The 24476-nt window shown below is 36.2% G+C and overlaps 1 protein-coding gene across 10 annotated transcripts in view; it reads left to right on the top strand.

The window, feature by feature from the left end:
- Positions 1–24476, top strand: part of LOC136031654 (centrosomal protein of 290 kDa-like) — a 182882-nt gene that overhangs the window by 93281 nt on the left and 65125 nt on the right. For all 10 annotated transcript variants that reach the window (XR_010618552.1, XM_065711315.1, XM_065711317.1 and 7 more), the window contains one exon: positions 9787–9959. Coding sequence is in view for 9 of the 10 variants with exons in the window: in XM_065711315.1 (XP_065567387.1) it covers positions 9787–9959 (173 nt within the window). In the remaining variant the exon portion in view is untranslated. The remainder of the gene's footprint in view (positions 1–9786; positions 9960–24476) is intronic.

Genomic DNA, 24476 nt, shown 5'->3' with positions numbered 1-24476 from the left:
GGTTCGAGAAATGTTGTCGCAGCGCCATTTATTTTGAATTGTGTTTCTAATTGAGCGGATTTTCTTAAAAATTAGCCGCATGGTAAAGATGAATTCTATAATTGTTTAGTTCATTCAGGTTTTTTGCAATGTGTTAATATTTTTGATTTGGTAAAATTTATAATATTTAGTTTACCTATTGTTGCTAAAGGGAGGGATATATTAACAGGATAAGCTTGTTTTGGTTTTACTTGGTTGTTTTACATTTGCTGTTTTTTTTTCTTTCATAGGCATATATTTTGGGGGTGATACCTGACGCGGGGATGCCATGGATATTCTGTGGTAGCCACAACACTGTGCTGGGTAGAGAATTTAGAGTGGCGAAACCCTATATAGGCCAGTGTATTCTCCTGATGAGCCCTTATGTTGGGTGTTGCCTCTGAATTATTTGTCTATATTATTTTTTCTATTGTTTGGTAAATGACGACTTATACTTATTGACGACATGACTGCCTGTCCATGGATTATTCTTTATGGTTGATTGTGTGTGGCTATGCTGTTTGACCTATGTGATTGTATGGATGAGTAGGGTTAAGGCCTCATTCAAGTGCTGGTCTATATTAATCACTAATTTAGGAAAACAGTCTTCCTTTTCTCCTTCTGTCTCTCTTTTTTTTTCTTTTTTTTTGTGTTTGTGCTGTTGCATTGGTGATTTCTCTTTTCATGATATATATCCCATCTGTTTTGTCACTTATCTTTGTCTTGTTTCACGCTAAGCTGAAAGAAACTAACGAAAAAAAGGTTCTATAATGCGTCAATGAATGAACAACTTGTGAGGTAGGGCATATATCATACAATTGCCTGTTGGTTTTTTCTTTATTTGCTTCAAAATACCACACTCTAGTTGTCATCGTACATTTTTTTTGTCACTCAAAGCGTTGTTGTGCCTTGTCAATGAAACTTTCAGGAAGGGTTTTTCCGTGTAAATTAAAGTAAGGTAATTAAATTTTGGGTCCACGGCCTGACAATATACGGTCAAATTCAAAAAGGTGTTTTAACAAGCGTTACTGATTGTTACTAGATTTGAAGATTCTCTCAGGCCGACCCGGTGGAATGAGATAAAAAAGTTAAAATAGATTGTTTGGAACATTACCATTTGTGGTTGATATTTTCAATTCTCCTAAGGGGGTGTATCCCTCAGAACATCCCCTCTCCTCATTTGTGTAGGTATATTAATTCATATTTGGGTATGGTTAATCGGGTTTTTAGACAGTTAAATCAATAAAAAATTTGATGATCCTATACTCGCAAATCGACACTAGATAATTCGTAAAGAGAATATTCCTATCTTATGTTTCTTCATGGTTAAATCGTGATTCATCCAATTAAGCTAATTAGAAATAGCCCTAAAAAGTGGTTTTCCGTTTTTTCCAAGCCAGAGGACTGTAATTATCAAACAGTTCGTGGTAACTAACTGTAGTAAGGTGTGACCCGGCTCAATAGTAACCGAAACTCTAAAAAACAGAATTTTGATACTACATCAAATGAATCATATTTTAATGCTGATTTTAAATATATAAGATTCATCAAGCTTAGTCTTAGCCTACCCATCAAAAGTTACAAGCCTGAGAAAATCTGCCTTATTTAAGAAAATGGGGGAAACACCCCCTAAAAGTCATTGAATCCTAAAAAAAATCACACCATGAGATTCAGCGTATCAGAAAACCCTACTGTGAAAGTTTCAAGCTCCTATTTACAATTAAATAAGAAATAAAGACCTAAAAGTTCATATGGCACTTGTGACGAGGTTGGAAGAGCCAAGAGCTCATATCGTATGAGCTCTAGCAAAATTCTAAGAATCAATAGATTGCTTTAAAAGGAAAATCAGAGGCTTAATACCGGTCGGGATTTAAAATAAGAGCTCTGAGTCACGAAATCCTTCTAAATATCAACATTGATTAAGATCTGATCGCCCACTCGTAAGTTAAAAATACCTCAATGTTTCTAATTTTTCCTCTTCCTTCAGCCACTCAGATGGTCGAATCGGGGAAAACAACTTTATCAAGTCAACTTGTGGAGCTCCCTGACACGCCTACCGATTTTCATCGTCCTAGCACTTCCAGAAGCACCAAACTCGCCAAAGCACTGAACCCCACCACCTAACTCCCCTAAAGAGAGCGGATCCAGTCCGGTTACGTCAATCACGTATATCGCCCACTGACACGCCGAACGGATCCGTACCAATTATGTCAGTCTCGTATCTATAACTTGTGCTTATCCTTCCCATCAAGTTTCATCCCGATCTCTCTGCTCTAAGTCTTTTCCAAAATTTCCGAGATTTCTGTTTCTCCCCTCTAACCCTCTATGTCCCTGGATCTGATTCGAATTGAAAATGGAGCATCTGAGACATAAGATTCTTCTATATATCAAGTTTCATTGAGATCCGATCACCCGTTCGTAAGTTACCTCGATTTTCACGTTTTTGAATAATTTTGATTCTCCCTCCAACTCCCTTCAATGTCACCGGATCTGGTCGGTATTTAAAATTAGAGTTCTAAAGCACAAGATCCTTCTAGATATCAAATTTCATTAAGATCCCATCATTCCTTCGTAAGTTAAAAATACCTCATTTTTTTTCAGAATTAACCCTCCTCCCCACAGCTCCCTCGAAGAGAGCAGATCCGTTCCGGTTATGTCAATCACGTATCTAGGACTTATGATTATTTTTACCACCAAGTTTCGTCCCGATCCCTCCACTCTAAGCGTTTTCCAAGATTTTAGGTTCCCCATCCCCAACTCCCCCCAATGTCACCAGATCCGGTCGGGATATAAAAAGAGAGCTCTGAGACACGATATCCTCCCAGACATCAAATTTACGAAGATCCGACCACTCCTTCGTAAGTTAAAAATCTCTCATTTTTTCTAATTTTTCAGAATCGATCCCCCTCCAACTCCCCCTAACAGAGTAGATCCGTTCTGGTTATGTCAATCACGTATATAGGACTTGTGTTTATTTTTCCCACCAAGTTTCATCCTGATTACTCTAAGCGTTTTCCAAGATTTTAAGTTCCCCCCTCCAACTCTCCCCAATGTCACCGGATCTGGCCAGGATTGAAAATTAAAGCTCTGAGACACAATATCCTTCCAAACATCAAATTTCATTAAGATCCCATCACCCGTTCGTACGTTAAAAATACTTCATTTTTTCTATTTTTTTCGAATTAAACGGCCCCCCACTCCCCCCAAATGGTCAAATCGTAAACAACTATTTATAATTTAATTTGGTCCGGTCTCTCACATTTCGTCGTCCTAGCTTACCTAGAAGTGCCTAAAGTTGCAAAACCGGGACAGACCGACAGAATTTGCGATCGCTATATGTCACTTGGTTAATATCAAGTGCCATAACAAGTTTTTTAACTGCAAGTAAGGATCGACATAACAACTTAAAACAAACAGAAATTATTCTGTATATGAAAGGGATTTTCCCCTCCTGAACGCCACGCTCTTTACGCTAAAGTTTGACTCTTTCTCACAACTCTACTTTAAAAAAAAATAAGCAAAACTTGAGCGTAAAGAGCGTGGCGTTGAAGAGGGGACAACCCGTTTCATGAACAGAATAGTTTTGTCGTTTTAAGCTTTAATGTCGCTCCTTACTTGCAGTTATAAAACATGTTTTTTTATTTAATTTCTGAACGTTTTTGAATTAATGCATGTTTTGATTTTGGCTAACCGCACATGAAAAATTAAAACGAAATTTGCATAATTTTTTTTGGCTAAATGGCTTTCTCATAGTTTTGATCGGGCGATTTTCATAAAAAAGGGGCCGGGGAGGAGGCCTTGTTTCACTCCAATTTTTGGCTACTTAAAAAGGCAATTAGAACTTTTGATTTTTTACGAACGTTTTTGTTATTATTAAATATGCGTAACTTACGAATTGACTTACGTAACGAAATTCTATATTTGTATATTTTTATTACGCATATGAGGGGGTTCACCCACTCGTCAATACCTCGCTCTTTACATTAAAGCTTCAACTTGGTCCCAATTCTATAAGAATGACCCCTGAATCACAAAAGCCGTAGAATAAATAGTGGAGATTACTAGAAATTCTTTAGCGTATAAAGAGTGAGGTATTGGGGAGTAGACGAACCCTCTTATATACGTAATAATTTCTATTTATATTAGGTTCTAATGTTGCTCTTTTCTTCCACCAGAAAAAACTTTTTTATATTTATTTTCTCATTGTTTTTTTTTTTAAATAATGCTAGAAAATCCTGCGGCCGCTTCATGGAAATTTTCTTCCCTCATGATAAATTTCTCCATGGAACAATCCTCCCACGTAACCTCCTCCCCCGAACCTCCTTTAACGTGAAAAAGTCCCCCTGAAATTGTCGGTGCGCGTCCCAATAACCATTACTATATGTAAACAATGGTCAAAGTCTGTAACTTGCAGCCCCTTCCTTTGCACTGTGGGGGAGTAAGTCGTCCCCAAAGACATAATTATTAGTTTTTTACTATGCTGGACGAAATGGCTTTCTCAAAATTTTGATCCAGTAACCTTGGGAAAAAAAAAGTGTGGGAGGGAGGGGGCCTAGATGTCTTCCAATTTTTTCGTCACTTAAAAAGGTCACTAGAACTTTTGATTTCCTTTAGAATGAGCCCTCTTGAGACATTCTAGGGTCATTGGGTCGATACGATCACCTTTGGGAAAAAATACAAATAATCACTCATCCGTATCTGTATTCTGGGAAAAAAAAGTTTTTTTTTTTTTAACTGCAAGCGAGGAGCGATATTAACCAGGGCTTCCACTTTTAGGGAGATTACCCTATTTTAGGTAGAAATCACTTCTTTTAGGGACACTTATTTTAAATATAGGGACAAAGGGAAATCTGGAGTTAAGTAAGGATTTTCATGTAAATCAGGGGTAAAGTAAGGACTTTTAGTGAAAGTTTGATTTTTTCAAACAAAAAGTTGAAAAATCCATCATTGTAATATTTCTTAGTGAGAAAGATCTAAAACTTCATGTTGAAGTATTGTACATGGTTAAGTGTAGTGATGGATCAGCTGAGCATCTGACTAACTGCATCAAACAAGTCATTGAAACGAAACTCGATTCCCTGGCAAAATATTGCTGAATTTTATACAGGTACTACTAAAGTCATGCTTGGAGCTAATAGATCTGCTTCAACACTAATGAAAGCCATAGTGCCTCAGATCTTGAATCTGAAATACTCGTGCCATCTTATTTACTTATGTTCATCCAATGCATGCTTGTCACTTCCCAAGACACTAGAAGACTTGGAACGAAATATATATGCCCACTTTTCCAGAAGTGCTTCCAGGCGAGATAAGTATGCAGAATTTAACAAGTTCCTTGAATGCAAAGCACTCCCAATTCTTGCACCAGGACAGACCCCCAGACCCCTTGGTTGTCCCTTCAGGTCTGCACAAAGAGGCTTATTGAGCACCGGGTTGCTCTTACTCATTATTTCATAAAAACCCCGTTTGACGACCCAACTATAACCAATGACCTTAACTAGTCAGCATTACAAAGCAAGTTGACAAAGTTGAATTTATGGACAACTCTCTTGGCCTCTCTAATGATTTCAACACAGTTTTCCAATTTGAGCTTCTACTTCTTCATTCCCTAAAGGTAAGTGTCAGCAAACTTGTGAATAATGTTGCGTCTAACCTTCATGGAACTAGACTATATTCGCAGTCTTGGTTTCTTTACCGAACTGAATCCTTACCTTTCAAGTGAGTACCTGCCTTTAAACCAGACATATAACCGATTCAATGTAAGAACTCGTAGATGATCAAGAGCCAAGTATTAATATTGATCTCTTTTACCAGTCTTGTCGAAACTATTATATAGTCCTAATCAAGCACATTCAAGACCGTTTCAAGTTTGAAGACGAAATTTTAGACATTTTGGGATTGATTGAACCAAGGAATGCAAGAAATTTGAAGCTAAAATCTCTAAGGCCACTATTTGCGAGATTTCTTGTTGTAACAGAAAAATGTTGCGTCCAAAAAACGGACGAAGAATGGAGATCTCAGGCAATGACCGATGTCACTCAGCTTCACTTGGGAGATGCTCAGGTTGAAGACCTGTCAGTTGAGCAGTACTGGATGAAGATACTTAGTCTGAAAACTCGCAGTGGTGAAATCAAGTACCCAGAATTGTGGAAGTGCATATCACTGATATTTTCGTTACCCTTTAGTAATGTACCTGCTGAGCGTTCGTTTAGTCGCCTGAAATTAATCAAAACAGACATCCGAAATAGTTTCGGGAGCGTCACACTAGTCTCACTTATTTGAGTCAACTACTGGTTGGAAAACGAAGATAAAACTCCATCAACTGTCAGCATACCGAAGGCTGTCGTTGGCTTCAAGACGAAAGCAAACGCTACGTGCGATGAAGTGCTGGAGATGACACTTACTTGAACTTTTTTTATTGGTTCTCGATAGTGTAAAAGATTTTATGTATATCATTATCTGAAGTAAAAAATAACACTTTGATTCTATCTTACGTTTTAAGATTGTATGGAAATCTAAGGCAAAATATCTCTTTTTTCTAGGGAGAAAAATAGGGAGAAATCAGATCTAAAGACAAGGAATTTTAGGGAAAATCGATATAAAAATAGGGACAATTAAAACCGAAAAGTGGAAGCCCTGATATTAACACTTTAAACGAAGGGAAATTATTCCTTATATGAAAGGGGTTGTCCCTCCTCAGCACCTCGCTCTATACGCTAAAGTTTTTTTTTATGGTTTTAAGAAGTAGAGTTGTGACAAATAGTAACACTTTAGCGTGAAGAGCGAGGTGTTGAGGAGAAGAAAACCCCTTTCATGTATGGCGTAATTTCTGTTCGTTTTAAATTTTAATGTCGCTCCTTATTTGCAGTTAAAAAACTTGTTTTTTTTATCTAATCTTGTTCAAGGTTGTCAGAAAAGGCGATTCCCATTGGTATCCCCTTTGGTATCATGTCTCCGTTTGTTATATCATCCTTGATGATTTCCTTTGGTATCATCATGTCTTTGGTTTTATGATAAGACTTTCCCATTTATTGTTTCAAATTTTAAGTGCAGCCTTATTTTGAACACCAGCGTACTTTACGGTTCGACACGACACCATTTTTGACGGTTTTCAGGCTCAGTCTTTTTTCTGAATTCCCATAAATTGGACTTTAAAATAAGACTTCACTTTTAAGACTAATTGAGATAATAGTAACCATTTCTGTATCAGCTGTACATGGCAATTTTTTCCTATTAGCCAGTTTTTTAAACTTTTTTTTTTGGTTACTATGGGCCGTGGTTCGTTCTCTACTAGGTTGCAGCTACTGCTTCAACTATGATTGATTATTTAACGTCATATGGCGTATATGACATATATGTGACGTTTTGTTATCATCATGTCTTTGGTTTTATGTTAAGACTTTCAAACTTTAAGCATAGCCTTATTTGAACACCGATTTGTCCTCAGCTTTGCTATAATTAACAGATAATAAGAAGTGTGAGTAATTAAAACAAGACATAAAATTATCGCTATGTTTTATGTATTATCTTGTCTTATTGGTTTTTGTCAAGGCCATTTCTTATTCGCAAATTTATGACAACTGTGTTGTGCATGAATTATTTTGTATTTATATAATGCTCCAAAGAGGTAATATTGGCCAAAATTTATGATTTTAGCAGTTAGTGGCCGATTATAGCTATTTTCATCTTTGTTACTGTGAAACAAACATGATTTTGTTGATACGACTGTGGGAAGTTTCTGATAAAGAATAAAAAAATCACTGAAGTAGAAAAAAGAAAATAAGGTATACTGAATGCAACACCTGTGCTTTTTGTGCTTCACGGGTGCGTGGCAGTGGATAATGTAAGCATTTCTAGTTAAGAAATATAATTGTGTATTTTTTTAGCGCTTTTGAAGCTACGTTTAATTATTTTTTTTTTCAAAAAAAATGAAAAAAAACATTAATTGGGAGCAATTTTTTTTCTTTTTTTTTATTGTTAGCCTTTATTTATGTATGTTCTGGTATTAAGGGGTAATAGAGTGAAAGTGTTTTTGTCCTTCTCTATTTTCGTTTTTTTAAATAAATAGGTTGAGAATCAGAGGATTGCAGCCGTCCAATATCAGGCTGTTTGAGCCTTCCCCGGGCGGTTGTGTGTATGTATAGTTTTTGTAATCTAGTAGTTAATAAAGAGTTCATTCGTTGTTTGAATTTGAATTCACATACCGTTCGTTCATTAATTTCTATTATTAGATCAGTGTTAACGAATAAATTACAAAGCCCTTGAATGAACTATAGTCTTTTTTCATTCTTAGTTTACTTTTGCAACCTCTAAAATTTTATAAAGGCTTAAGTCGCTCTCATGAGGATGGTGAACATGGGCTGTGCATTTCACATTCATTTTAGAAACATAATCCCACAGTATCGCTGTTTTGGACTAATGCGCTTGTACGCTGTCAAGCGCATGCGCAAGCGCAATTGTGAGGGTTATTAAAAACTGTACCATATGTCATAGATCTGAACCAACAGTAGCGTGGAGTGGGCTTTGATTGGATGAAATTCGTCGTATGACTTTACTTTCAACTTACCAGAGGCCTTTCCCACTGAAGTAAAGCTATATAAAGGAAAGTGGTGTTTTATGCCTTTAGTCAAAGCGTCACTGACAACCAATGAAAACCACTCTTTCTCGAGTAAAATCAGGATTTAGCGCTAATGTTTGTCCACATTTGAGACAGCCTAAATTTGAGATAAATCGCCAAAATAGCGATACTGGAAGGTTGTGCACATGATATAATTCAAAGTTCCTGCTCTGCCCGAGCAGGAACTATACGGTACTTCAAACAGAATGGCGTCTTAGGTCTTTCATACCAGTGATTCTCACTTTAAACTCTTTTTGTCGAGACCACCTCTACCTATCCTTTATTTCACTTCATTCAAAGATTTGATCTCCTTTGAGTTCAACAGAAAACGTTAAATAAAAGCGCTGTAAACAGACTTACTTAAAAATAGATAATTAAAAAAAACTCGTTTCTTTTTTTCGTGTTTTCTCGTATACTTCTAGAAATGTTCGTAAGAAGTACTCTGGCAGTTGTTTGTAAATGAACTTCCCCCGTGTCTCATGTGAAGCCACAAGCGTTACTATATTGGCAACCTTACAACATTAATAATATGTATAATTTTCAAGTCAAACCCCTAATATGATATTTATTATATAATTACTAATTATATAATTACCTATAATTATATAACTATGGTAAGCCTAATATTATAGCTATAAACGTACATTTTAAAATTATATTAATTACATTAAATCTTATATTAAAATATACGATTATAAATGCGAATAGATAGATAAATAGATCTATCTATCTATATATCAATCTCTGTTAGTTTTAATTTTACTGCTTTAATATTTCTGCTGATGACGGTCGCTGTATATGTGGTCAAAATATACAGACTTTTGTGTTTGTTTTCAATGTCCAATAAATTGACGTGTTTAGACATGTGAAGTACTCTGGCAGTTGTTTGTGAAGGAACTTCCCCCGTTTCTCATGTTAAGCCCTAAGCGTTACTATATTGAGAACCTTAATAATATGGATTATTTTCAAATCAAGTCCCTAATATTATAAGCATATATAATATAAATGTATTATAATAATTTTATATAATTATATAATTGCCTATAATTATATAACTATAATAAACATAATAGTATAGTTATAAATGTCTATTATAAAATTATATTAAATCATATACTAAAATATAACGATTATAAATGCGAATATTTTAGGAGCTGCAGCATGATGTTTCTCACCTCCTGGCATTCAGGGATGCTGTTCTTTCCATGTTTCCCCACCTGAATACCATGCTTCTAAATTCAGGGTCATCGGTGCATCCGCCGCAGACTTGGACGAGAAGACGCCACCTTCAAAACCAACACAAGACATTTAGCTCTGAGGGAAAGTATGTTCCTGTTTTTGTACACATTTTTATAGTTATTGATATTCTGATTTATATAGGTTGTGAATCTCCAATTAGCGGCAGTTTTTGCTGCTTCTTCTATTTATTTTCTTCGTGCTATCTTTTAGCCTACTCTGTAGAGAAAAAAAGGGAAATGGCAGCTCTGAGGGAAAGTGTTTTCCTGTTTTTGTACACATTTTTATTATTATTAATATTCTGACATATATAGATTGTGAATCAAACAGTTCGTGGTAACGAACTGTAGTAAAGAACGACCCGGCTCAATAGTAACCAAAACTCTAAAAAATGGAATTTTGATACCAATAGCTACATCAAAAGAATCGCATTTTAATGCTGATTTCAAATATATAAGTTTCATCAAGTTTAGTCTTACCCATCAAAAGTTACGAGCCTGAGAAAATTTGCCTTATTTTAGAAAATAGAGGGAAACACCCCCTAAAAGTCATAGAATCTTAACGAAAATAAAACCATCAGATTCAGCGTATTAGAGAACCCTACTGTAGAAGTTTCAAGCTCCTATCTACAAAAATGTGGAATTTTGTATTTTTTTGCCAGAAGGCAGATCACGGATGCGTGTTTATTTGTTTGTTTTTTTGTTTTGTTTGTTTTCCATGGGTGATCGTATCGACCCAGTTGTCCTAGAATGTTGCGAGAGGGCTCATTCTAACGGAAATGAAAAGTTCTAGTGCCCTTTTTAAGTGACCAAAAAATTGGAGGGCACCTAGGCCCCCTCCCACGCTAATTATTTTCCCAAAGTCAACGGATCAAAATTCTTAGAGAGCCATTTTATTCAACGTAGTCGACAAACCTTATAACTATGTCTTTGGGGACGACTTACTCCCCCACAGTCCCCGTGGGAGGGGCTACAAGTTACAAACTTTGACCAGTGTTTACATATAGTAATGGTTATTGGGAAGTGTACAGGCGTTTTCAGGAGGAATTTTGGTTGGGGGAGGGGTTGAGAAGAGGAGGATATGCTGGGGGAGCTTTCCATCGACGAATTTGTCATGGGGGAAGAAAATTTCCATGAAGGGAGCGCAGGATTTACTAGCATTACTTAAAAAAACAATGAAAAAATAAATATGAAACAGTTTTTTTCAGCTGGAAGTAAGGAGCAGCATTAAAACTTAAAACGAACAGAGATTATTACCCATATGAGGGGCTCACCTCCTCCTAATACCTCGATCTTTACGCTAAAGTATTTTTAGCAATGTCAACTATTTATCCTACGGCTTTTATGATGCAGGGGTCATTCTTAATGAATTGGGACAAAATTATATCTTTTACTAATAAAAAGATTCATAAAAAATTAACAGTTCTAGTTGCCTTTTTAATTAACCAAAAAATTGGAGGGCAACTAGGGTTCCTCCCCTGCTCTTTTTTTATCAAAATATGCAAATTTCGTTTTAATTATTCCTCTGCGGAGAGCCAAAATCAAAACATGCATTGATTCAAAAACGTTCAGAAATTGAATAAAAAAAAAACAAGTTTTTTTAACTGAAAGTAAGGAGCGACATTAAAACTTAAAACGAACAGAAATTACTTCGTATATGACAGGGGCTGCTTCCTCATCAACGCCCCGCTCTTTACGCTAAAGTTTTTTACTGTTTTAAAAAGAAGAGTTGAGAGAAAGAGTCAAACTTTAGCGTAAAGAGCGGGGCGTTGATGAGGAAGCACCCCCTTTCATATACGAAGTAGTATCTGTTCGTTTTAAGTTTTAATGTCGCTCCTTACTTTCAGTTGAAAAAAAAACTTGTTTTTTTTATTTAATCTCCAATCAGCGGCAGTGTTTGCTGCTCCTTTTATTTATTTTATTCTTTTATGCTGCTTCTTTTATTCTTTTATTTATTCTTTGTCCTATCTTTTAGCCTACACTGCAAAAAAAAATAAAATAAATAAAGAGCTGTTCTTGGCTGACTGAAGGAGTACTATTTCGTTTCTCGATTCACTTAAGGGGTATTTCCTTTTTAAAATACAGACTTTACCTTGAACAGGGTCGTATTGCAGAATTTTTTGGGGTGGGTGGGGCTTACAAAGGAATTTTTTCGGGGGGGGGGGGGGTACAAAAAATTCAAAAGACGCATTAATTTTTTATATTCATTTTGTTACGTTCTTACGAGTCAGACAAGCATTCCGGCGGGGGGGGGTGTTCAAACCCCTTCCTCCTGACCACAGCCTAGACTTTGAAGCAGGGGCAGATTTAAGATTTTGGGAGAAGGGTAGGGGGACCGGATAGAGTTTTTATGAACTTTTTTGCTCGACGGATTCCTAGTTTAGAAGTTTGATACTTTTTTTTAGTCTCGAAAAACTCCTGCAAATTTAAGTAAAACTGCACAACATTAAATACACCCTCGAAAGCGGCCCCCCTAGTTCTGTCACTGCTTTGAAGTCGTATGATTGGTTAGGTATAACTCTTTTCGGGAGAATCGTCTCCTAGCTAGCGACGTTATTTGAGCCTTTGAAAGGGCTGCTGTCGCTTTTGGACTGTTAATATTAAATAAACTTTTGCATAGTGTAATAACCGTGCAGTGTTTGCCGTGTCCTTTTGTCTTTTAATGAAGTTAAAAATAGTAGTGTATCTACCTGTGTTTTTTTTTCATTCAAGTTCTTAGAGAAAATGCCAACGATACCGATAAAAAATAACTCACATTTTCAAGATAAACTATTCATTTCCTTCAATGAGAGGCTTTTCTCCTTGGTTTGCTTTTGGGTTTACTTTTTCACTGGTTGCTTTTTTCTCTCCCACTCTCTATCTCTTTTCCTTCCCTCTATCTCTCTTTTCTCTCTCTAAACCTCACTCTCTCTCTCTCTCTCTCTCTCTCTCTCTCTCTCTCTCTCTCTCTCTCTCTCTCTCTCTCTCTCTCTCTCTCGCTCTCTCTCTCTTTTCTCTCTCTTTCGCCTCCCCACTCTCTCTCTTCTCCCCTCCCCCTCTCGTTCTCTCTCTCTCTCTTTCTCCATTCCTCTTTTTTTTCTTTTTGTTTGTTCTTTTAACCCATTCGAGGTCTTTTCATTCAGGATCTTAGAGAAAATACCAGAGCTCGGTAAAATATAGCTCACGTTTTTAAGATAAACTATTGATTTCCTTCCAAGAGAGGCTTGATTGCTTTTTCCTCTCACTCTCTCTCTTTTCCTTCCCTCTATCTCTCTTTTTCTCTAAATCTCTCTTTCGCCCCCTCACGCCTCTCTTCCCCCCCTCTCTCTCTCTCTCTCTCTCTCTTCCTTTCTTTTTTTGTTTTTTTTTTTTTTGTTCTTCTTTTAACCCATCAATAAAAAAAGAATGTTTAGAGGGTGGGGACATGAGATAATTCAAGCCTGATCGATCTCACATTAAATGAACTGTAATTATGGTTAATTGAAATTGAGCCTAAACTTTCTAATAAAATGATTATTGTTCACGCCTAAAACATAATTTCATAATAATTTATTCCATGGTGATTTCGCTTATTGATTGTATATCGTCATCTCTTCAAAAGCTTTTGTCGACAAAAAAAATATTTATATTTAAAAAAGGCAGATAGACAGGAAGTTACTTCTGGGGCTGGTCCAAATTTGAAGAAAAAAAAAGAATAAGTAAAAGAAATGAACTATTATATTTGAAAAATATAGGAAATGATGGAAATAATGTCTAAGAATCTCAAGATTTCTTAATGGGGGAGGGGGGTTCAAGGGAGCCCCTCTTGTCTTTACTCTTGGCTTATCCTTAGTTGATACTGTTTTTCTTTCTCTTTATTTCCTTGACGAATTTTGGCGATTTAAGTATTGTTTTGAGAGCCCTCCCTCCTTTCCTGCTCACTTGCATGCAACAACTTAGTTAAATTTGTTCTCTACACTCCTAGGCAAAATATTGCTGATTTAAGCGTTGTTTTGATTAATTCGTCTCCACAATTAATAAACTTTTGCATAATACTTTTAAGTAATACTCGTTGAGTTCTATTCAAATTGATTGATGAGAAAGTGAGCTTTGAACCGTCTGTCCCAAAGAATAGTAATCTTTTAATCCCATTGTTATTATTTTTAATGGCTTTTAAGCTGCATCTAAATAGCACTATTTAGATTGTTTAACGTGATTAGTCATTGAACACCAGTATTAGTTTTTTCTTAAACTCAAATATTTTGAAAATATTGAAGTATTGCTTGAATTATACTGCTAGAATTGTTTAATAATAAAAATAGTAATATATTTGGGCCATAGTAATACATTTGAAAACCTGTTGAGTACAACAAGCGTACAATGACATAGTGCCAAAAAAGAAAAAAAGTAACGAGGAAAGGCGTCGAAAAAAAATCAGCCAAGCAAACAATCTTTTAGAAAAAAAAGAAAGAATGGAAAACTTAGACAAGTAGCCTTGCCTGATCGCACACTAGTACGATTAAGTAATCCGTATATATTTATATCTGTATGTATGTATACACCGGTATATCTAATATATCTAGTTTTAGAAGAAAACCAGGGTCAAATAGTGTATGCTGCACATCTTGAAATGATTCAAATCCTTGGGATTTGTGAATTGTCAAAAAATAAATAAAGGTTGTTTTTTAACCTCTGTTTTTAGTCTTTGAAAAATGTGGGTCGAGCATGGACCCAAGTCGATTCTTCCGCGAGTAATTGACCATTTTGAAAAGAATCAGAGGCATTAGCCTACCTTTGACGATAATAAAAGTGAAAATAAAGATGAGACAGGATATTGCATATTGAATTGTTTGGAGGAACAGATGAACGCACATGAATTAATTTGGAGGTTCTACCTTTACATGGGGGGGGGGGCTATAAAAAAACTCAATAACTTGAAAATCGTTAGCAGCTTGAACTAGGGGGAGGATATATATTTTTAATTTTTAATTAAGTCACACAAGAAACCTAACGAAATTAACAGAGATAAATATAGAGCCGTCTAATGAAATAGTTGACAAACACACTGTTTTTTTTAATTTACTTAAAAATACAGAAAAAAATAAGCCCCAACAGAGAGCAGTGATCGTAAACTGGGGTATATAAATAGTAAGACATAAAAAATAAAATACATCTCGTCATGATAATTATAATAGCGAAAACTAAATTAGCCACAAAAGAATAAGAACAAAAACATAAAAAGCACACAGTTAACCAATTAACTAACACAGTTAACTGGGCAGACTGCGTTAACTATTTTTTAGTAGCTGGGCACTCTTAGTTTATCAGTCCTTTTGTCCCGACTAAATGCATTGTGGACACTTTTATGGAAATAAGACAAGATGTTGAAGCATAAAATTCATTGTTTGGTGGCAGCGCATAATGCAATGAAATTGATGTGTTCCGTCATCAAATTTGAGTAAAATTAAATTAAAAAACAAGTTTGTTATTCTGAAAGTAAGAAGCCACATTAAAATTTGAAGCGAACAGAAATTATTCCCTATATGAGGGGGACTGTCCCCTCCTCAATACCTATCTCACCACGCTAAAGTTTTCTAGCACTTTTAGAAAATATCTGATTCAAATTAACGGCCCATAATGTTTCTGGAGTCATTCTTAAAAAATTAGGACACAAGGTCGACACTTCATCGTAAAGAGCAGGGTATTAATAAGGGACCAGCCCCTCTCGTATAGGGTGTAATTTCTGTTCGTTCAACTTTTAATGTTGCTCCTTACTTTTAGTAGAAAAATCGGTACGTGTTATAGCGACCACACTTTGTTCTTGATCTGTAATGAAACTGGTTTTCTGTGTCCACTCGGAGATGTTAGCTTAGCCTGAGCGAGATAAACGGTAACTATGCAGGTATATTTTAATTATATATTTATATATTGAGGTAGTTAGGTTAGGTATTTCATATAATGTGTTCTGGGCGGCTTGCTATCCATAATTCTCTGTTGTGTTTCCATAATTTCGTTACTAAAATGTTATATTTTCATAACATTTTGGTATATTTCATTAGGATTAACCTAACTTCACTTGTTTGGTGTGGTCAGTGTAACACGTATAAACGTTGATATAAATGTATTTCAAGTAATCACAGCAAATTTGGCTCCCTTCTATGGAAAATACCGCCCCCCACGAAAGTTAATCCCATGTAAATATTTCCCCTCAGGAGATTGCTCCTAGAAATTTCATCCTCGCTGCAAATTCCCCCTGAAAATTTTCTTGCGGACGATCCCGTCTGAAAAATGCTCCTTGGCATGCTTTAACAAAAAAAATGTTTTTTATTTAATTTCTGCTGGTTTTTCGTGTCATGGCAGCATTCCCCCTATGTGAAAAATTTTCCACTTAAACCCCCCCCTCAACGGAAAGTTTCTCCCGCGGAATATTTTCCCATAGAGAATTCAACCTTGTGATAATTCCCCCATAGAGATTTTCTCGCGTGGATAATCTCCTCCCCATTTAAAAATCTCCCAGAGAATTCCAGCTCCACTGAAAATTTACCCCGGACATTTCTCCAAGAGCATATCCACACGTAAAGTAGTAACCAACAAAAAATTCAGACAAATAAAAAAAAAATGTATATGAGTTCTCGTAAATATACCCAGCGTAAAATACCCCCGGATATATTCCATGGACATTTCTCCAGAGCATATCCATATGTAAAATTCCCCTCGTGTTAATTTAGGGCGACTTTCCCTGGTTAAAAATTCCCCTGGAAAGTTTACCCTCCTGAAACTTCCCTCCCAATGGAAAATTCTCCTCATAGGAAATCCATTCCCGGAAAAATCTTCCCCCCATGAAATGTCTGTATACTTCCCAATAACATATGCTATATGTAAGCAATAGGAAAATGTCATAACTTGCAGTCTTTTTCCGGGGCTGTGGGGGGGGGGTCATGTCTGCCCCAAAGATATAGTTATTGGACCTTTAAACTATGCTGAACAAAATGGCTATCTAAAAATTTTGATCAGGCGACTTTTAGGAAAAAATGGAATGCAAGGGAGCTAGTTGCCAACTTTGTTGGTCACTTAAAAGGACGCTTGTACTTTAAATTTCCGTTCATATGAGCCTTATCCTGATCTTCTAGTACCATTGGTTCAATAAGGTCACCCATTTGGAAATACAAAGATAGAAACAAAAATAACACGCACAATAAAGACATTTTTGCAGACGGTAGCTTGAAATTTGGGCAGTACGGTTCTCTGATACTCTGATGAATCTGATGGTATGATTTTCAATAAGATTCCTTGATTTTTTATGGGATGTTTCCCCTCTTTCAAAAATCAGGGAAGTTTTCGCAGGCTTCTAGGTTTTCATGGGTGTCATTAAACCTAATGAATATTATATATTTGGAATCAGCATAAGAAGTCAATTATTTTGATATACCAGTTGTTATCAAAACGTGTATCTATTTTTTAGAGTTTCTAATTTCTTTTTTTTTTTTTTTTTGAGAGTGTAATTTGTTTTTTTTTGAGTTTCTAAATGAGTAATTTTTCTAGGGTTATTTTCACCCGTGAACAGCTTTTGTAAGTGTTAATAATGGAAATATTCAGCTATATTGTTAATATTATAACAATAACAAAATGTTAGGGAAATACAACAAGGGCCGTGACAGAACGACAAAAAACAACAACAACCAACTGCACTAAATATCAAACACATAGGTATGTATATATAATCCGGCATATGAAAAACATGTATTGAAACCAGTGATCAATTAGTAATAGATTGGGTTGCTCCCATATCTCGTTTTAAATTCTTATTATGTCCTTCTCTTCCATATCTCCATATAAATTTTATATCTCCATATATAATTTCCATATAAATTCTTCAATATCGCGTTCCTATTCAGGGTAGTGAATGGTATTATCAACCTTTCAAGTTAATACCCGAGCTCCCAATCTGTATACAATCTCAGAATTCAATCCCCTATTCAATATTAAAAACTCAGTAAATTCATTTTGACATTTTATTCGTATTGACGCCAAGTCTACTAAACTTAAAATATTATTAATGAAAAAGCATCCTTACTAGCGGCTCAACGTGGTGTGTTATTCATTATAGGCTTATATTGCGTATTTTGGGTTTATTACTTTTGTATCAATTAATCAAGGAACATCTATTTTTATTGGTCCCGTTAGCTTTGAAAAGTGCATATTGCAGTATGTGTTGTTTTCGCGGTAGATAGTCAAGTGGAACGTGAAAATTTTCCGATCGCTGCTTTTTTCCCCTTGGCTCAGTACTCCATTTATCTACTTTGTCTTATTTAAGCTGGTGTTAGTTTTGGATAATAAAACGCGGAATTTCAACTTTACGGAAATTGTAATAACTCTCATTAATAAGTTTTATTCTTTATACACCTGGAAAAAAGGTATATTTCGAATAAAGGGGTCTCATTATTACTTATCTTTCCTGTTAGGCAGCAGAGGTATAGAGTACGGGAGGAAGGGCAAAAGGCTAGCCGAAACTATGACTTGGCCTTTGGTTGTTTCTTTTTGAAATATGAATTTTTTTTTTCTCGGTTCAGTTTGGATTTATAGTCTTTAGAAGCTTCTTTTTCTTAATTATTTGTGTTCTTAAATTGTAAAAAACTACAATTTGAATATGAGTTGGAGGTCCTAGTTCTAGGGCTTCAACTTTAGGGCTCTTTATGTCTTCAGAAATTGGAATGAATTTTGGAAATCACCCCTTTTGAATATTTTTAATCTTTTTTCCACTTTGAGACGATACAAAGAACCAAGGAGCCTAAGGTGGCGTCTTATAGCTATAAGTTTCCTGACAGCCCACAAGGACTTCTTACTTAACCGTTGGAAATCCTACCCAATCGTCCGGTGCGGAGAATATAATGAAGTCGCATGTGGTTACGTTTGAAGTTGAAGTTTGAAGTTTGAAGTTTCTGAATTGATAAACGAGTTAGTTTTGCTAAGTGTTTCTGTGTGTTTTTCGTCTTCCATTGAATTTTTGATTTTCCTTGAACTGTCTTTCATACTCCTAATTATCTTATCATTCAGGTCTAGCTAGACTCCTGTATATAGGTAAAAATCTAGGAAGATATCTGTTTCTAGGCATGGGAGTCTAGTCATACATTTTGTGAAGGCTGCTTAATCAAAATATGAACACAGGTGATTAAGCTGGCGATGAATGAAGCTTCTTTTTGGGACAAATCTGCAGTTCTGGACGCTGAGCTCTAGACTGTTGAATACCTTACTTCTGCCCATTTTCTATAGAGCATTATATTTTATTGCGAGCATGGTTGGCTTGGCGTGGACGCCTTCATAAATACCTTCATAGGGAAGGTTAGGCTGGGCACTGCTTGCGATACCTGTCAACGTAAGTTTACTGGGCAATGTGGAGATTTGTTACTTGATCCCAACCATTTCAGTGCAATCACCTGTTTCGTCTAGAGAAGAAATTATTGTGGACAGTCATCACCGAAATGTTGTCAATAAACCTCTGCGTTCGGCTGTGCTCCGTCAATGTGTATCAAATTACGCTATCGACTTAAAAAACCTCCATTGATAGACCCCCAACTATGAAATACCATTTGATGATTCATGCTTTATTTAAAGATAATATGAAAAAAACTTCGTTTTCTTAAAGAGTTAAAGAGGCTGCGTCCCAAAGTCGAACCTTAAAACGTACAGGAATTAGGAGAGGCAGTTGGGGGGCCTCCGCCCCCCAAACCTCCCGCTTTTAAAGACTCTTTTGTACAGGTTTTTTGTTGTGGGTGGCTGCCGCCCCCCTAACCCCCCGCTATTGGCTTCGGAAAGGCCCTCTTTTAATTAACAAAAAATTGAAATGAATGAATAATGGAATAACTTCGAAAAATGTTAAACACAAGAGGACAGGAGAACCATTGCGCCGAAACTAGTAATTAGTAACAATGAAGTCCCCCCACAACAAAAAACCTGTACAAAAGAGTCTTTAAAAGCGGGGGGTTTGGGGGGCGGCAGCCCTCCAACTGCCTCTCCTAATTCCTGTGCGTTTTAAGGTTCGACTTTGGGACGCAGCCTCTTTAACTCTTTAAGAAAACGAAGTTTTTTTCGTATTTATTTCTGTACATTTTTCTACAATCCATGGTGGATGTAATTTAATAATTCCTGTACTCCTACAGGAATTAGGACTGCCTCTCCTAATTCCTGTACGTTTTAAGGTTCGACTTTGGGACGCAGCCTCTTTAACTCTTTAAGAAAACGAAGTTTTTTTCATATTTTATGAAAAAAAAAACCGCCCGATAAGGGACTTGAACCCTTGACCTTAGGATTAAAAGTCCCACGCTCTACCGACTGAGCTAACCGGGCATGTTTGAAGTCGAAATACCTGCATGTGTATAAATATAACTTTTAAATAACTTTTAAGAATTTTAAAAATTAACATGGGCTCTTATGGGGAAATGGGTTTTTCTAAGCTAGAAAATCGGGGGGTTAAGATTTTCCGACGAAACTTTCCAGGAAAATTACTCGGAGAATTCCGCGTCGAATGAGTCTTCGTACACCCAGATCCGATGTCGGCTGTGACCTGTAGGCGTGGCGGAAAAAAACGAAAATGAACATTAAGTGGCTATGCGTGGTTTCTGGAAAACAGGGAAGGAGTTATCGGATCGAGCTGAAATTTCTCGGATAAGCTCCTGGGCCCTAGGGGACCTTAACTTGTGAATTTCAGCCCGATCGGACAACGTTAAAGCGGGGTGGGGTTGGGGGGTCGAAACTTTCGGCCAGATTTTCCCCATGAAGGAAAAGTCGGAGGGGGATGAAATTCGGCAGGTTTCTTAGTTGGAGCTCGGGCTACGAAATGCATCCCTCCCCATCCCTCTGCGACCACTGGAACCGAAGATCGCTTAACATTGTCGTGGTTCGCCTCTTTAAAGAGGCACGAGTGTGCCTCCTTGAAAAGGGGTTCAGTATCCTGGTATATCCTTTTGAACAGCCATTATTTTTCCTCGTTGGTATATTAGAGCATAGCTTACTTATAATTTCGACATATCACAGCTATAAGCCAGTGTAACACCTGTTTTATTATTCCATTTTTTTTATTATTATCAGTATGACTTTGTTATTTATTCTTGTATAGGTGCCTTTGATTTAATGCAAGTTTAACGTGGTTTTGGCAAAATTCTATAGAATATGTTTATACCTATCTATTTTGTTCACATGGCCCCTCCATTTCTTTCTTTTTTTTTCTTTTTTTTTATAAAAACGGTGGAAGATTGTTCGCATAAATTTTTAAAAAGATCGGTGTATTCATCATAAACGAAAAAAGGAAGCTTTAGAACAAAACTTTTAACCATCTCAATAAAATCAAATTTCAAAGCGCTTTCGCAGCGATATAGAATGTAATTATTTTTGAAAATACAAGGTTAGAACTTTATTGTTATTGTGATATCTGGCTAGCCTCTATGGATCTATGTGAGTATTTAGTAAAGATTGGTGCTTTTCGGGATACTTTTCTTGGCGTATTTAAATTACAGAGGGTAAAGTCTTACGTTCCCTCTGTACATTCTTCTGACGATAGGACGGTCTGTTTCACAAAATTCTTTTCATCTGTAATCAATATCGTGGGGATAAAAGTGGTCTGATGCCAGGATGATCAACTTCAGCGCATCTAAGACTGAGAATATACTAATGGGTTGATCGAAGGTCTCATGTTGAAATCCTGGCTTCATCATGAAAGACAAAACTATCAAAAGAGTTGACAAACTGTTTTTGGGGAATACACACCTCCGACAATCTCTAGGGGTACACATCTCGATCGGTGTGATCATCCTACGGGAGAAAGCTGGGTGTGATTCTTCTCTCTAAGAAATGGTTACCATCCAGGTTGATAGCCCCTATGTACAAGTCTTGTATGTGGCGAAATATTGATGCATTCTTTTAGTAGGGACTCTTTCAGTCCTAGCGACACCACTCCTGAAAATCTGAAATTGGACTAATAACAGCTTTGTAAGACGTTGTTCTTCTACTTGTGAGGGTCTCCCGAGGGATGTTGTTCCCTGAAAACCCGTCTGTTAGTTCCTTTTAAAGGAAGTTCAACAGAAACATTTCTAGGGAAACAACCTAGGTAAACATTTTGACTAGTAACATTTTAGATCCTACGTTTCAAGCGACCTGGTGCCATGGATGATGATATTAAAAAAGTATATTATGACTAGGCTAGAAGGGAACTGGTCAAATAAAATTGTAATTTTGCCGAATATTTTTCTTATTAAAAGGTACCGAATTGTTTGTTTAAAATGTGTAGGTTTAAAGCCTAATATTCAAAGTTTGCAGTTGTTTTTAAATATATCTTAATCCCTTACAAATCTAAAGGTCAAGTTGTTTATCTAGTTTTGGTTCCTTAAATTCAAAATGAGACGATGCATCTGGCTTTTCCATTGCGGCTATTGATTTTACTGAGGAACTAAGAGACAATACACTGTTGTAATTGGACTTTATACAACGTAGTTGGTGTTTGATGAATTTCCAGTAATAGATGAAAATTCTGCAGCATCACACTTATTGTTTGAAAGATTTATAATTTATGTCTTATTTAATTTATTTGCGGATTGTTGTGAGTTTTTTGTGTCGTGAGAAAGAGGATCAATCTTGACTTGCATTATTTCTTCTCGAGTATTGGTTTTTTTTTTCTCCCCAGGGATGATCGTATCGGCCCAATTGTCCTAGAATTTTGCGAGAGGGCTCATTCTAACGGAAATGAAAAGTTCTAGTGCCCTTTTTAAGTGACCAAAAAATTGGAGGGCACCTAGGCCCCCTCCCACGCTAATTATTTTCCCAAAGTCAATGGATCAAAATTCTGAGATAGCCGTTTTATTCAACGTAGTCGAAAAACCTTATAACGGCTTTGGGGACGAGTTTTTCCCCACAGTCCCCGTGGGAGGGGCTACAACTTTGACCAGTGCTTACATATAGCAATGGTTATTGGGAAGTGTACAGGCGTTTTCAGGAGGATTTTTTGGTTTGGGGGAGGGGTTGAGAAAGGTGGATATGCTGGGGGAACTTTCCATTGAGGAATTTGTCATGGGGGAAGAAAATTTCCATGAAGGGAGCGCAGGATTTACTAGCATTACTTAAAAAAAAAACAATGAAAAACTAAATATGAACAAGTTTTTTCAGCTGTAAGTAAGGAGCAGCATTAAAACTTAAAACCAACAGAAATTATTACCCATATGTGGGGATCACCTCCTCCTAATACCTCGCTCTTTACGCTAAAGTATTTTTTTAATAATTTCAACTATTTATTCTACGGCTTTTGTGATTCAGGGGTCATTCTTAATGAATTGGGACAAAATTTAAGCTTCAGTGTAAATAGCGAGGTACTGACGAGGGGGCGAACCCCCTCATATATGTAGTAAAAACATGAGAATACAAAAGTTCTTTACGTAAGCTAATTTATAAGTTACGTATATCTTTTACTAATAAAAAGATTCGTAAAAAATTAAAAGTTCTAGTTGCCTTTTTTAATTAACCGAAAATCGGAGGGCAACTAGGCTTCCTCCATCGCTCTTTTTTTTTTCAAAATCATTCGATCAAAATTATGAGAAAGCTATTTAGCAAAAAAAAAAAAAAAAATGCAAATTTCGTTTTAATTATTCCTCTGCGGAGAGCCAAAATCAAAACATGTATTGATTCAAAAACGTACAGAAATTAAATAAAAAAAAGTTTTTTTTAACTGAAAGTAAGGAACGACATTAAAACTTAAAACGAACAGAAATTACTTCGTATATGAAAGGGGCTGCTTCCTCATCAATGCCCCGCTCTTACGCTAAAGTTTTTTACTGTTTTAATAAGAAGAGTTGAGAGAAAGAATCAAACTTTAGCGTAAAGAGCGGGGCGTTGATGAGGAAACAGCCCCTTTCATATACGAAGTAATTTCTGTTCGTTTTAAGTTTTAATGTCGCTCCTTACTTTCAGTTAAAAAAACTTGTTTTTTTATTTATACGAAAAAAAGATTAATTTGTAGTGTGTCCTTTAGTTTATATTAAACAAAAAGAAACAAGTTTTTTCAACTAAAAGTAAGGAACGACATTAAAACTTAAAACAAACAGAAATTACTACGTATATGAGGGGGTTCTCCCCCCCCCGTACTAGTCAATATCTTGTTCTTTACACCAAATTTAATTTCTGATCGCTTTTCAATAATGCTGGAAAATCCGGCGTCCATTCATGGAGAATTTGCTCCCCCCACGAGAAAAAATCCTCCTGAAAACGTCTGTATACTTTGCAATAACCTATACTATACGTAAACTCACAACTTGCAGCCCTACGGTAAATATCACAACTTGCAGCCCTTCTTCCGGAGACTGTGGGGGATTAAGTCATCCTTAAAGACGTAGTAATTTGATTTTTCGACTATGCTGAAAATGGGTATCTCAAAATTTTGATTGGGTGACTTCGGGGGAAAATGAGCGTGGGAGGGGGCCTAGTTGCTCTGCATTTTTTTGGTCAATTAATAATGGCAATATAATTTTAATTTCTGTTACAATGAGCCCTAGGACTGCTGGGTTGATATGATAACCACGCAAAAAAAAAAAAAAAAAAAAAAAAAAAAAAAAACACGCATCCGTGGACTTTCTTCTGGCAAAAAAAAAATTCCACATTTTTTAAGATAC

This window comes from Artemia franciscana, chromosome 10 (genome assembly GCF_032884065.1).
Source record: "Artemia franciscana chromosome 10, ASM3288406v1, whole genome shotgun sequence".
NCBI classification, from domain to species: domain Eukaryota; kingdom Metazoa; phylum Arthropoda; class Branchiopoda; order Anostraca; family Artemiidae; genus Artemia; species Artemia franciscana.
This window is presented reverse-complemented; position numbering and strand designations above follow the sequence as displayed.